Source organism: Bubalus kerabau, chromosome X (assembly GCF_029407905.1).
Source record: "Bubalus kerabau isolate K-KA32 ecotype Philippines breed swamp buffalo chromosome X, PCC_UOA_SB_1v2, whole genome shotgun sequence".
In the NCBI taxonomy this organism is placed as follows: domain Eukaryota; kingdom Metazoa; phylum Chordata; class Mammalia; order Artiodactyla; family Bovidae; genus Bubalus; species Bubalus kerabau.
This window is the reverse complement of record NC_073647.1, coordinates 6712675-6728244: the sequence shown is the minus strand read 5'-3', so window position 1 is coordinate 6728244 and position 15570 is coordinate 6712675. Positions and strand designations below refer to the sequence as shown.

Here is a 15570-nt window from a genome sequence, read left to right as displayed (position 1 = left end):
GCATCTGAATAAACTGAAAACCTTGGCCTCGGACATCTTTGAAATGGTTTTTGCTAAGTTGGAAGGGTTTGCCAATAGAAATTTGGAAAATCTTGGTGCTATAATCTGTGGATATAAAAAGAACAAGACATACTGTGAAAGTGAAAATACCAACATTTGTGGTAACACACATGAAAAACGATTGCAGTCGACTTTATACAGGCATGCAAAGAAAGTGTCAAGTACTATTTTGAAAGCTCTTCAAACTGAATTAAACATGAACTTGCCAGATTTGGAAACATGTATAAGTAAGCCACTACAAGAGAAACAAATACTTAAGAGTTTAGTCAATTTCATTTTAGATGCAGTGTCTCCAGATATGTTTAATGAACCTGAACCAGAAGAGAGAGGCATTGAAAATTACAGATATAGGCCAATCTATGGAAATTTTCTTCCTGGAGGAGCTGACCCAGATTCATATCTAGAAGATCCTGCAGATACAGAGAAAGAAAGTGCTGTGGAGGAAAGACCAGCAGAAGATGAAACTAAATCCGATTCTCTTAAGCAACAGGAACTAGAAAAAAACACTAAAAACTTTTGAAGTGGAACTCAAAGAGCCAAAAAAGTCCCCAGTTGTGCCCATTGTAAGAAATACTTTGAATGAAATTTTTCACAATGATTTAATTGGTCAGTTAAAGGTGTTTACTCTTCCCCAGTCCCATTTATGTGACATTCCTCATGCTGAAGATGAACCATTTGCTCAAACATCTGTTCAGTCCCTGGAGAAAACAGTGGGCCCTTTAGTATCTGAAGCAGATGTAACCATTGTTGCAGATGGTGTCGTTAGAACCATATTTCAAAAACTTTATTCTGCTGCCATGACAGATAGAAATGAAAGTGAAAATAGGTATAATAATACTATCACCTTTCCAGCAGATAATCTCTTTTCCTAAACCTACCCATGGAGGAAAGTCCCCTGTTTATTCTACCATACTGGATAGAAATCCACGCACATTTCAGTCCACTTTCAATATTGGTAAACTGACCAAAATAAATGTAGTTGAAGATATTATACAGTCAATATTAACAAATTTAGAAGCATTTGCTACTTCCACAGTAAAGGCTCTCTTTTGTCCTCACATCATTTTCACAGTTCCTGTGGCTTTACCTTCACAGCAGGATGAGATTGCTTTACAACAACCATGGTTATCCACCAAAGATTCATATTCTGAAGACCAATTTTCTTGTTGCTCAGTGGATCACAGTAAATCCGGAAAGACCGCCTCGATATGTCAACTGAGTGCCTCTAAATTAAATATGTATGCAACAGAAGTGGCTAGACAAATTTTACAAGGAATCAAACATAAATTAGATCAAGACATAAGAAGTCCATTCTTAACTCAGAGTGTTGTGGCCTTTGAAAGTATTCCAAGTCAGGTTGTTAGCACAGTGCTAGATACTGTGTCTACTAAAGGCAAATATGAAAAAAATGTATTTGACAGAGAGACTGATCCAGTTGCACCAGAAGATATTATTGAAAAGCTATTCAATAAAAGTGATTATCGTAAAAGAACTTCAATTTCAAGTACTAGATACCATTGAAGGTATCTTAATTGATATCTGTGAGGAAACAATAGATGAGAATAATCTCCCACTTGCTGTATCCACTCTTAAATGTAATGTAAGTGGGAGACATTTAGAAACAAACTCTGAAAGGGACCCTAGGTATACAAATAAGGCTATTCTTACACTTTTAGTTCCTAAGGAGCGCGTTGCTATGATTTCCAATGATATGGTGGATATTGTTCTTTAAAATCTCACTTCTGCTATCATGGTTCGCATCAGTGCAAATGATTCCATTTCTCCAAGATTGTCTACAGCATTTTCTGATGCATTTTCCAAAGCAGAGCATCAACAATCTCCCATTAAAGACTCAGTGAATGGAAGGGCAGAGCGTCAACAACCTCTTGTTACAGACTAAGTGAATGAAAGGGCAAAGCGTAAGCAACCTCCTGTTATAGATTCAGTGAATGAAAGGAAAAGGGAGAGATTTCCTCTTGCAAGAAAGGTAAGAGATATTCAGCTGAAATCAGCTCTTTCTGATGATAATCAGACAACTGTACTTAAGAAACAAGATGCTAAGAAACCTACTCCTGATCCATGTAAGGAAAATGCTTACTGTTACTTTATTACTAAAACTATTTTGAATAGATTAAAATCTTTTGCCACAGAAAGAATAGATTTGCTACTTATTCTTGATCCTGAGACTAGAGAAAAACCGGATGTTGGCTCAGAATTTACAAATTGGAAACAAAATGACAGTGTGTTTCTTGAATCAAACCAAACGCCATTAGATGTGACTGTCCCGAAAATATCAACAGCTGGAACCATTGTCCATCAAGAAGTCACAAATTACACATTAGCTAATTACAGAGAAAACCATAGACCTGCAATTCATATATCACAAGCTAGTCTTAAGGAATATGCTGACCTCATCGCCAGTACCATTTTGACGCTTATAAAAAATGACAAAGACCTAGAAATCCAAAAGATGTATACATATCAAACAATACTTCATTTCAAGAAAACATCATTGCAAGTGAAACTGTCAACAACATCTTAAAGAGTTTATGTAATAAAGTATCTTTGAAGGCAAGTGGCTTTTACTCAAAGCAGGACCCTGATCTTTTTACCCAACTAGCTGTACAAAATGAAATAGTGCCAGGTCAAAGAAAAATGGAAGACAACACCAAACTGTCTCTCTTTTCAAAATAGTCAGGTGAAAACCAAAAAACACAAGAAGTGGAAAACCAGAGAAGGACATTGGAAGAAATATTTAGAAATGGAGAATCTGGACAGGAAAAAACAAATTCTTTGTTAAGTGTAGTTAAGGAAATTTTAAAGAAGGCATATCAAAGGGTATTGGAAAACACAGAACATTGTTCTCCATTCAATGAACTCCCCCACTTTACATCTGATTCTAAAATTAAAACATCAGCATGAAAAAAAGCCTTACAGTCACATATAAGCAGTGTTGTAAATGACACAGTTGAAAGTGCTTACACAAAACTGTTCTCAGTAATTATGACCTCGTTATATGAAAACAGTGAGACCAGAGGAGAAATGGAAGCCTCTGGCAGTGATGGATTACTGATGAATCCATCATGCTTTAGAGAACTGAAACAAGCAGAAAAAAGCAGTGTTCCCCCTAAACCTGTGATACCACAAGTTTATCCTTACACAGGCATTGGAAGTGTCAGTTCATTGGAAAACACCTTATTGCAATTTTCTCCATTGCGACTGGGTAAACACTTGGTTCAAAAGGTTCTCAAAAAGATCACAGATTTTGCTTTGCTGAATCTAGAAGAGAATTCGTCCCCTAAAGGTCAATCTGATGAAATTCTGAGGCCATGTAATTCTAAAGCTAGCCCCAAGGGCAGCCCTAGGGCAAGTGTTAAGACAAATTTTAAAACAAAATCAAAAGTTAACTCTTTGTCTAAATTTGGAACAAAACCACAGCTCAGACCTAGTGGAGCTAAAGCCCAAAGCAAAACCAAGTTAGGTCCTAGAGAAAAGACCCTAAAAGGTAGCTGGTCCAAGACTTCCATTGGGCTCCCACACCTACTGTCAATAGGGGAGGCCAAAAGTCCCTCACTGAGAGCAAAACTCCCCACTGCAGAGCTAAAAATGTATGCCAGGGATATACTACGTAATATTCTGCAAACAACTGTGAATGAATTTGAAGAGGTGAGGCAAAACAGAGCAGTGGCAAATGTAAACACTTTACTTTCTGATCAAATTGAGAGAGAGCAAGTGGAATAGTGAGTGCAGTTTTGCAAGGACTACATGCTATGAAGAATAATTTGGCCAATCCAATAAAAGGCTCACATTCAGATGATCTCAAACTTCCACGGGGGGTATTTTAGTACAACCTCTGCTGCAAATCCAGAAGCCCATTTCTCCTTGGAGAATGTTTCTTCACAACTAGACAAACTCTTTCCCAAAGAAGATCTTTTTAAACAAATGTTTGACAAATGGCAAACAGAATCAAGCAACATGGATAACGAAAAATATAAGCTACCAATGATAGCCGAGGCTGTTTTGAATGAAATTTCAACAAAAGCAAAAGAATTAAAACTCCATTTCACTTTTAGGTTTGTCACTTCTTGAGCCATGTGAAAGCAGTCACCATCATTTTAAAAGAGCTGCTTCTAGAGTTGAGGATTCTCAAGCACAAATTAATATATTTGGCCAGGAAATCATTAAAAAACTATTTGAAAAATTAGAGTTGTGCTTCTTGACTCAGATGTTCACAACGGATAGTAAAGAAACACTACAAAGCAAGAAAGAAACTGCTGCTAGAAGAAAATGTGGTTCCTCATGAACAATCTTAACGATGTACCAACTTACAACACAAAGTTGAAAGACAAAACACTGGGGATCGCTGGCCACCAAATCACTCAAGAGATCTTGGAAGGGGTTCTGAACACCTTAGAGTCATTTGCAGACCTACAGTTTAAACATGTCTCTACATATGCTTTTTCTGAAATTGTGAGAACACCTATTGAAAACTTTTTTGCTGTGCAACAGAAACCACCAATGAAAACAACATTTCCCAAGTTACAAACACTGACTACGTTTCCTGATGAATCTAAACCAAGTAGTATGATTTCCCAGGAAAAGATAAACAACGCCTTCAACAGCTTTATTTTTTTCCATTCAGAATTGCTTACTTATGCTGTTAATACTGTTACTGACATGCTTAGTATAATTAAGAACAAACTAGACAAAAATGCACAAGGAACCATCTTCAACTAGCATATTTGAAGAAAACATTGTAGCAAGTCAGATCATCAGCACACTGATAAACCAGTGCACTTATTTCTATGAGTTGATGATCAAAAGCCATGCAAAGGAAAATCTGCTCCAAGGAGCTAAAAATGTCTACAGTGTTAATTGCTCCCGATTTACAACTGGACCAGAAATGTCCACTTCAAAGTCAAAGGGAATTAGCTGCTGGGATGATCCTCCACAAGTCTCCAGCTTGTTGTCTTATTCAGAGGAAGATATGAAAATAAAGGACAAGACTTCCTTAGATGTACCTTCATATGTCAGATACTCTACCGGAGATTCAACTAAAACCATAGAGCCAATGGAAGGGCTCGAATCCGAGTTTAAACCATCATCTCCTAGAAGTGAAGCCCAAGCCTTCAGCCATTTTGATCAAGCTGTGAAAGGAGACTACTCTCTCCCAGAAGGCACTGTCTTACAAATTTCATCTCAGAAATCCAGTGACTCTGCACAGGCAGCACTAGAGCACCCCATGTCTTTCAAAGAAGCGGAAGAGGGTGAAAATCAAAGAGTGCTTCACTATGAGCCCCTCAAACCAGTTGTTAACTCAGATTTTGTTTTGCACAAAGGATATTCCTTTAAGGCAGCATTTATCTGAAAATCTGGTTTGCAGTGTTACAGAGGGATCTAGGATTGATAACTCAAATTAACTTAAAAGTTCTGTGGCATCATCAAAAGGCTACAGAAATGGGAAAAGTTATTTGTTTAACTGTAATGGTCTCTTCCTTAATCTGGCTTTAACATTGCAAAATGGAAAGTAACATTTGACTAGGGAGGTGAGGAGAATGAAAATTTACTCTTTGAAGCTTCCTTTGGAAAATATGTTCCAAGGATTAGGGTGTTGGAGGGGTGAGGAGTGAACATTCAAAGTCCTTCACAATTTTGCCATTATTCATCAGTTTTAAAAATCCCGGTCAGCCAACACTTTGTCTTTTCCATGAAAATTTCTTTATTTAGATTGGTGTATTAGTTCCCTAGTAAGAAGTTCAGAAAAACATGTTATCGTGTCTAAATCTGTTAAAAGACTTGCAAAGCAAATGATGAAAACAGTGTACTTAAAGTATGCATTTTGCATTTCTTGATGAGTAAAATGTAAACTTTGAAGCAAAAGGAGGAACCTTAGGGTCTCTTCTTTGAACTGGACTGTTAATCTTGAATGCAAAAAAGAATTATCGAAAAGAGGAAATATTGCTTGTGATTTTCATTTATTTTTTCTTTTAAACATATGACTAATATATAAGTAAAGGGCACTTAAAGATAAGTAATTTTACTAAATTGAAATAGAAACCATGTGAAAGTTGCCTTACTATTCAATACAGTAGAACCACAGCAAAAATGACTGAGTTGATTGTTTTTTAACATTCACTGTCTCTTTAATTCCAGACTTCTAGTAGAAATTCATTTCAGAGCTTAATAAAGCCCGACATCACCAAAGTGGAGCTTTTAAAAGATGTTCAAAGCAAAAAAGATCTTATCATTTGGTTAATCATTCGGTCAATAATTCAAGAAAATTTAGAAAATAAAGAAGAAAGCTTAGATTCTGATGAAGATGAAGTTGTTTTACAAGAGGTTGTAAAAGAAGAAGAAGAATTTCTAGAAAGCCCACTTGAAGATCAAGTAAAAGAAGACATGAAGCTCACTACCAGCACAGTGGCTCACCCTAAGCCACCAGTTAGCAAATGCAGTCTGAAAAAATTTTTGTCAGTAGGAAAATGTCAGCCCAAATCCAGAGTAACTATAATGACTGAAGTGTCACCAGCAAAACAGACGGAATCTGAACAGACACTAATAACTGATTCTAACATTGATGTAACTACCTCAAAATGCTTGACTGTCACAAACTCGCCTTGGGAGAAAAAGACACAACTGAGCGTAAGTGAGAAATGTAACTATCAGTGACCAGGTGTCTCTAGAAAGGGTAGAGAGTTTCACAAACTTAGTCCAAGTAATACACATTGGGTAGGAAGATAAGGGCATCACCTGGATCCCAAGTAGTCTCTCCCAGCTCTGATGATATTTACAACAAAAGGGAAATGATTAACAGATGAAGCCAGGTGCCGGGGTCCAGCCCTGGTGGGTCCAGGGAATTGGAAGGGGAGATGGCTTCGGTGATCAGGATACAATAGAATTAAAGATATAAAGAGTGGTTAAATAAGGATAGTGAGAAAGAATCAGTGAGAAAATTCAGCGAAGAAAAGAGGCTGAATAAGTTGGTTTACATGGAAAGCTAATAAAATTCCAAGACAAGGAATTTGCGTCACCTACGTAGGCCGCAGGCGTCCTCCCATTCTCCCGAAGGAGAGGAGACACTAAGGCCTCCCTGGTCAGATCTTAGAAGCCCAGGCAAAATTAGTAGGCTTGACGAGCCTCCACGCTACAGATGGGAATTCAGCCAGAAGGTGAGAGAAAGAACGACATGGGGAGACCAAGCTTCGGTGAACAAGGCCCACACTTTATTTTCCAAAGTAGTTTTTATACCTTAAGTTGTGCATAGAGGATAATGGGGGAAGGGGTAGAGTCATGCAGTAAGCCAGGCTTTCTTCCTGCAAACTTATCATATGCAAAAGTGTAGGTGATGTACATCATCTTCTGGCCAGGAGGCCTGTTAACATTTTAAGATCCTTTCTTCAGAAAACTCATTTTTCTCTAAAGGTGATTATTCTAAAGTCAGGCACCACCCTCCAAAAGCATTAGATAAAGTTGCATTCCTATAGGGCAAAGGTGTGGTGGGCTATAACAAGAAAAGAATTAACTCAAGGGTCCAAGGTTACAAACATTAAAGCTACTACTTACATTCCTATACACCAATTATATTAATCAATACACTCCCAGGGACACAGAAGGTAAGGGATATGGAAACTTAGCAGCAAACATTGGCCCAACAAGTGAAAAACCCTTCACCAATACAATTTCTAATCAATCTTTTAACTGCTCCAAGGAATCTGTATTTAGACAGTTTAGAACATCTCACGCCTCTCACGGTTGGGAGGCTATGGACAATCACACGTGGCCGGAAGAATCTGTTCAGGCAGGCTAGAGGACTTCCAAAGGAGTCTGTAGGTTGAAACACTCTTGTCACGCCCAGGAACTTTATTAGCTGGAGCTGTAAGTTAACTCTTTTTCAGAGAGAGGTGGTGGTGGGGGACAGCCCCCCGTAAAGTCAGAGGTGTAGGTGAGAGCACAAAGCAGTAAAGTAGGCAGACTCTGGTTATGGGGGTAGATGCTCGAGAATTTCCAGGGGGACTCCTGAGGCTCGATCCCGCCTTTGCCTATGCCAAGCCTCCTTCCTCATGACCTTTGCCACGGGCAGAGTTCCTCACGCTGGCTCCCGGCAGCCAGGAGCCTCAACTGAAGAACAACAGATCATGGAAAGAGTCCTAGGCTATTTAGAAGGACAAGAAAAACAGAAAATAGAAACTGGTTAGGAGAAACACAAGCTAATTATTTAAAATGATAGGTTGTGGGGGGGTTTGGTACACTGACCTGTAAATATTCATTGGAAGTTTTGTGTGTACCAACTCCATTCCAGTGGGCAGGACCAGAAGATGGACTTGAAGGGGAGTAAAAACATTCATGCAAATTCAGCCTATCTGGGTTTGAATTCTGGCTTTGTCACTTAGTAGCTATGTGACATTGGGGAAAGTTATTTAACCAACTATCTTCTTAAAAATTACTTATCCAGCTTGCTAGTTGAATATGTTGAATATTCCCCCTGTTAACAGCCCATAAACTCTAGCTCTTATCCCTGGTTCTGTACCCTTCTAGTGGTGATCTGGGCCTCACTGACCTCTTGGGTTAGCCCTACCCCAAAAATCGTACCTTACTCATATGTATGGGGATTACACATGATTTAGAATTTCCTAGTAAAACAATCCCATGGATTATCCATTTGAAGGAAACCTGGGTTCAATCCCTGGGTTGGGAAGATCCTCTGGAGAAGGGAAAGGCTACCCACTCCAGTATTCTGGCCTGGAGAATTCCATCGACTACAGTCTACGGAGTTGCAAAGAGTCATACATGACTGAGCAACTTTCACTTTCACTTCTTTCCAATTAACTCAGAAGCAGCAATGAACCAGAGAAAACAAAACACAGGGATATGACTCTGGCCAGTTCAGGAGCTCATCATCAGGTCAATAGCCTTGCACAAACTCTGTGTATTGGGATCTGTTTATTTACTGGAAAGCCATGTGAAATCTCATGAGCAAACAAAGTGTGCCTGGTCAGAAATGCTGGCTATATAGATAACTAAGGAAATGTTGTGGTATATTTTATTTATTATACACACTCTTTTGTGTCTTACTTGTATTTTTCCAGGAAACAGAAATGAGACCTAGCACCGAACCAACACATGACTTCATCCATAGAATGATGAGTGTATCTTTAAATGATGAAGAAGATCTGGCTTCATTCTCTAGGTACAGTCAAAGTAATACTAGTTGGCTAAGGAAATAGAAATCTGAAATGAAGATTACGTTGATGGGAAGAATGGGCCTCTCAGGTACACCTGTGAGGAAGCCAGTTTAGCCCTTCAATCTCCCCTCACTCCTTCCCCTAACTCCCCTCTGTGTTTACTTCCTGGGCCCTCCCTTCACATCTTTTCTCCTATTCCTATTTATCTGGTCTCTACTTTCTTCTCCTGGGATCTGCTTTCTAGTATAGTGGTCTATAGTATAGTTACTTTGAGTCTTTAATGTGTTAGGTTCTTGAATCTGGGAGACAGGCTCTGAGTCAACAGTCCCCACACTAACGGCTCACCTAAAGGAGTTCCCACTTAGTTCATGTATGTACCTAAATGCTCAGCAGGGTGGCCCTGTCAGAAGAATCCCAAGGACACAGAGGGGCAATGTAAATTAGAGCACTCAGGGAAGAATTCTCAAAGGCATTAGAGTTGGAATTGGGCTTTAAATGATGGATAAGATTTAGATAAGACCATCCGGTCGGAAAAGACTATAAGAGAAAGGCTGGACCATGTGGTATCTATAGGGACAGGGAGGAACAAAGTACACTGAAGTCTTAATAGTTTTTCTAGAATAGCCAAAACATGTCTAAAATTGCCCTTGTGTCCATAAGAATATTCACAAACTGGGAACAGTAGCACTCTGTTTTTGGTTTTTAAAACTTTTTATTTTATATTGGGGTATCACCAATGAACAATGTTGTAAGAGTTTCAGGTAGACAGCAAAGGGATTCAGCCATACATATACATGTATCCATTCTCCCCCAAACTCCCTTCCCATCCAGGCTGCCACATAACATTGGGCAGAGTTCCCTGTGCTATACAGTACTTCCTTGTTGGTTATCCGTTTTAAATACAGCAGTGTGTGCATGTCCATCCCAAACTCCCTAACCACCCCTTCACCCCACCCTCCCCGCTGGTAACCATAAGTTCGGAACAGTAGCACTTTGTATCATGGGAGAAATAGGGCATAAGGAAGAAAATCCACCCTGTCCCAACTATATCCTTTTCCACCTGGCACCATGAAATCAAGGTTTCTTTTTGACCCGATGCCATTTTAGGACATCCACTCCTGGCCCACCACTGGCTTTATCTCCACTCACGCTTGTCTTAACATACATAATTAGTATTGCAGGCAAATCTCAACTATTGGTATCATTGCATAACACAAGTGGGAACATATAAAACCAAAGTCAATGTAGCTGTCATTTTTATTTTGAGAACTCACAGACATTCCACGCCAGGTTTGCATCTATATAAATAAAGACTTGCACAGATGGTTCTTTAACAGTCATTATTATTCATTAATAATTATTCATTCCTTCATATAAAATACAAGGAAAATGAAATGTCTTGTATCTTTTCTTTAGTTTTGATGATGAGAGTTCCACAGATCCAAGTGCCACGGTTACAGAAGGTTGGATTGATTTCTTTTCTTACTTTAAATTAGATTGTATTTAAAAAGAGAGTTTGTTCATCACATTGATGAATACTGAGTTTTCCAGTAGGCTGATCTAAATTGGAAGAATACTGAGTCAGTTAACCAGCTAGTGTGATGAACTAGTTTGCTTTTTCTGAAACACTAGTAAGATTCCATTAATAATTGTGGCGAAAAGTATGTAGTGTGACTATAAGTTTACAGTTACCATGATCCTGTGGGAAATATCCAGGAAATAAAGGTTTATCACATCTATATGTAGACTACAGCCCATGCTACTAGGGTTTAATCATCTCTTTAAGTAGGTATGCTTGCTTTGTATAACTAGGTCAGCCCCAGTAAAATATATTTAAAAGCTTTTAAAGCTAAAAATGAAACCTACGTTTATTTGCTTGCATTAAATCCTGGCTAGGGTGCGCCCCACTTTAATTCTGTCTCTGTTAAAACTGACTCCTTATTTATGAGTTGGGTTTGGTCCTCTATTCTTTTAAAGCTCAAAGGATCAATGTGGCTCTAACAGTGGGACAGCACTGAGGTAGGGGTATCATGTTTACGGTAAAGATGGCCTGAAAACTCCAACTACAGAGCTGGAGTTGGCCTTGGTTGTTTCAAGCCTGCACCCACTCAAGAAGTTACTCAAGAAATATATCCTCTCCATTTGAGAGTGGGAATAACATTTATTAAAAGATGAATCATAGAATGGAGGTAAGTTGCCAGAATCCCATAAATAGGTCATCGTCAGAGGATGATACGTCACTGGCGTGTTTCCTGTATTATGGAATCATAGGCTGTCAGAGCCAGAAAGTAGCTGGTATAACCTTATTTTACAGCTGAAGAGACTGAGGTTCAGGGTAGGGAAGTGACTTGTCCAAGGTCATACTGTCAGTCAGAATATAGATCCCACGTCTCCTAAATCTGAACTCAATGTCATTGTTTTCTTCAACTTCACTGCAGTGAGTCACGCTTAGATATAGGTATCCTGTGGTAATATTTAATATTGCACCTGTCCAGTTCATGCATTCATTCACATTCAACAGAGTCACTGGGCACTTTCTTCGGGCTGGACACTGTTCTAAGTTGTGGAGATAGAGCTGCGAATGAGAGACAAAGTCTTCACCTCCTTCTAATTGGGAAGGGGATATCAACACAATAGGGCTTCCTCTGGGGTGGTGAAGAGTTGGCCAGGACTGAGTGACTGAGTACAGCACATAAACACAATAATTCTAGATAGGAATAAGTACTTCCCATTTCACCCAGGATAAAGGCCGGGGTCTTTACAATGGCTTACAAGGCCACACATGGTCTGGATTCCATTCTCCCCTCCTGGTGACCTGTCTTGACCACCTCTCTTTATGATCCCTCTTAATCCCTCCACTCCCGCCACATGAACATTTATCTTCTTCAGATCTTTGCTGAAATATTATATTCGAAGTCAAAAATTCCCTGAACACTTTTCTTTAAAACTGAAACCCCAATGCCACCCCAGCACTCCCTGCTTTAATTTTATCCCTAGCATTTGTACCATCTGAAAGCTTTTTTTAAAAAATTGTTTATTGACTCTCTCCCTTCCCTAGAATGTTAGTTCCATGAGGGCAGGGATTTTTCTCTGTTCACTGTATCCCCACATGTCTACAAAAGAAGCACAGAGTAGATACTCAGTACGTATTTGTGAAATTCATGAATGAATATGAAAAAAAAAAAATAAAGAAGAGCCCAAGTGATATAGAATGACTGGCTAGATTAGTTTGGTCCAAGAAGTCTAGAAACATCAGATCTTAATAATGAGACGGAAGTGACCACAAGAAGATCTGGAAGCAGAGGGTCCCACACACAGAGTTCAGTAAGTGCAACGGACCCTAGATGGGATGAGTTTGGCATGTTAGAGGCATCTTCCCCACAACCTGTGCCCTGAATTTGAGGATCTCACCTCTTTTGGTTTCTTCTGCTTGCCTAGTTTCTGCGATTCTCTGATGAAATTATTGAGGTTATTTTTGTGCTAAAATGTGTATATGTCTCAGAAATAACTATTTTCCAATATTGTGTTTTGATCACAGAAAGTCTTGAATGTCCATGTCTGGAGAATTTGAGCAGTCTTGAGGTAAATATTTTTCACTGGGTCCCCTCATTGTGAGCCAGTGGAACCCTGACAAAAATGAGGGAGTGCCTTAAAGTAAGGGTGTGGCATGCCTTGAGGTTGCCTCAGGAAGCACTCCCAGTTGGGACCAACCTCTGGTTGAAGTTATTGTCCCCGAGTTAAGCGCATAGGGTAAGCCCCTTAGCACCTGAGAACAATGGCACGCAAGGAGTGAGGCCCTGGAACTGGAGGGCCCGGTGGGGGCAGCGAGGGAACAGATGCTTCGAAGAGGAAGGGGCGCTGGCTGAGGGAAGTGAACGCTGGCTCCATCTGCTTTGCAGGGTACCCTTCCTAGGCAGCTTTCCAAAAATCTGGCCCACTCCTTAGTGTGATCCCAAGAAATTCCCTCCACCTAAAGCCCTCTTAGGAAGTCTCTGAGGAGACTGAAACTACAGCTCCTCCTAGATCCTCCTCTCTGTTTTGTATTACTTTTGCTTTACTCTTGGTTCACTTTAACCATCCCCCAGCATGCGTGTACACACACATAAACACAAACCATCCCCCTTATCCTGCGTTATTTTCTTCACACCACTTAGGTCACCATTTAGTCATTTATTCAACATTTATCAAGTGCCTACTATGTGCCAAGGGCTAGAGATTCAGAAGTAAACAAAGCTGTCAAATATTCCTGCCCTCATCCTCTGGCACAGGATTCACTTGAGTATAAGCTTCATGACAGCAAGGGCTTGTCTTGTCAGAATAACTGCCTTAGCACCATCAGAGTCAAATTTCAACCACGTCAGGAGGGCCTCAACTCCTACCCCCATGAAGCTGATGGACAGCCCTGTGTGGGAACTGTTACACAGAGCAGAGGTTCTCAACCCTGGCTGCAGCCTGGAATCAACTTTAACAACGGATGCCCAGCGTTCCATCCCCAGAGATTCGGATTCAGTTGGTCTGGGTTGCAGCCTGGGCCCTGGGTGATGCTGACGAACAGGCAGTGTTGAGAACCACTGAGTTAGCGGACTTGTGTCTGGCCATTTAGTAGCATCTGCCCCTTCCCCTCCTTCCTTTAGATAGGGAATTCTCAACCTGACTTCATGCTAGAGTCACCTAGGCAACTTAGAAAAGAGAACAATGCTTGCCCCAGCCTCAAGGATTCCTGTTCATTTGGGGCGGGGTCCAAGCATGCCTATTTGTAATATTTCTCCAGATGGTTGTGTTGTGCAGCCAACGTTGAGAACCAGTCCCTTAGATTGTTCTGTCCCAGTTTATCCCTTTATATATCCTATCCTCCATATCTTAATCCATAAACTGCCTCAAATCCAAAATTTCACCATAATACTCTGCTCTCCATACCAATGGTAGGTGTTGGTGTGGAGAGTTCTCTCATCTCTCATGCTTCTCTCATCTTGCCTTCATTGATTTGCCCCATCCTTTTTAACCGCCCTCACCATGGCACACCTAGCCCAGCCACCTCCCCCAGCCTACTGCAGGCCCTTCTGGGACCCTGCTGCTTCTGCATTCCAGGGGGTGAGGAAGGTCCACAGAGCAAAGCCAGCACCTGAGCCACCATCTCCGCCCTGCCCCCTCCAGGCTGCTGCAACCTCACACTACCACTTTCTTGCTCCAGACCTCACAATGGTTAAGAATTATTTCAAAGAAGATTGGGGTAGTAAAATGGACCTCCCCTTGCCTCCTCCTTCCCTTAAGACCTCCACTATCATTAGCTTTGCTCAGAGAAGGATCGAAAATGTTTTATTTGTTCCAAGTTCCCGGAGGGGAAGGGCAGCATGGCTGACATTGTTCTGTGACCTGGGACACGTGAGCCCTTGAAATTATCCGCCAGGGGCAGCCCTTGTCTGAGTCTGGCGCCAATCCTGGGTGTCCTAATTAGCAAGAATTATGAGAAGTCATGCCTAGGAATAACCAAAGTCCCAGAAGATAATTCTTTGAGACTGAGGGGCCCTGAGATTACTATGTATGATGCCACCATGGTTGTGCTCCCTTCAGGGTTTCTAGTGTTCGCTGTCCATCAAAGGGCAGAGGCTTAAGCTAGTATTTCACCTTTGTCTTGGCAGTTTCTCACCCTCTATCAATGCAGAAGTGACCGGACCAGCCAATATTCCTCAAACGATGGCACTTCAGGTACAACAAATTTATCATTTTAGAATGAAGCTCTCAATTATGTCATTTTGAACATAGAGGAGTTTTGATCATTCACCCCCCCTTGCCCATCACATTGAATGGGCCTTGCCTTGCAGCACACCCACCCACCACCAATATGAGGATGAGATAATATGACTTAGTATGTATGTGTGTGTGTGTGTGTGTGTGTGTGTGTGTGTATGTGAGTCGCTCAGTTGTGTCTGACTCTTTGCGACTCCATGGACTGTAGCCCTCCAGGCTCCTTTGTCCATGGGATTCTCCAGGCAAGGATACTGGAGTGGGTGGCCATTTCCTTCTCCCTTAGTATGTATGTAGATTGCAATTTGCAGGTTATTATGCAGTTCTCTGACTTAAACCTGCAGGCAGTTCCTGGTCATGGGAGTAACATTTATTAGGGACCGGCCATGTACCAGGCATTCTGCTAAGTGCTTTTCTCACATCCACCCTGTGAAGCATCATTTCCATTATATCGACAAGGTAACAGTCACTAAAGCTTATCATACCATGCTTCCTTGCAAGTCTTGAAGCTCTCTCTCAGAGAGGAGAAAATGGAGGCAAATGACCTGCCTGAGGTGGCACAGCCAGCAGGTGGCTGAGCCAG

At 40.8% G+C, this 15570-nt stretch overlaps 1 protein-coding gene across 3 annotated transcripts in view; it reads left to right on the top strand.

The window, feature by feature from the left end:
• The window catches only part of LOC129638918 (fibrous sheath-interacting protein 2-like), a 73884-nt gene that overhangs the window by 56561 nt on the left and 1753 nt on the right, over nt 1-15570 (top strand). The window contains exons 16-20 of one of the 3 annotated variants that reach the window (XM_055563659.1): nt 6214-6702; nt 9147-9247; nt 10659-10705; nt 12781-12824; nt 14882-14948. In XM_055563659.1, coding sequence (XP_055419634.1) covers nt 6214-6702; nt 9147-9247; nt 10659-10705; nt 12781-12824; nt 14882-14948 — 748 coding nt within the window. The remainder of the gene's footprint in view (nt 1-6213; nt 6703-9146; nt 9248-10658; nt 10706-12780; nt 12825-14881; nt 14949-15570) is intronic. The other 2 variants (XR_008708091.1, XM_055563663.1) reach the window with 2 other exon arrangements.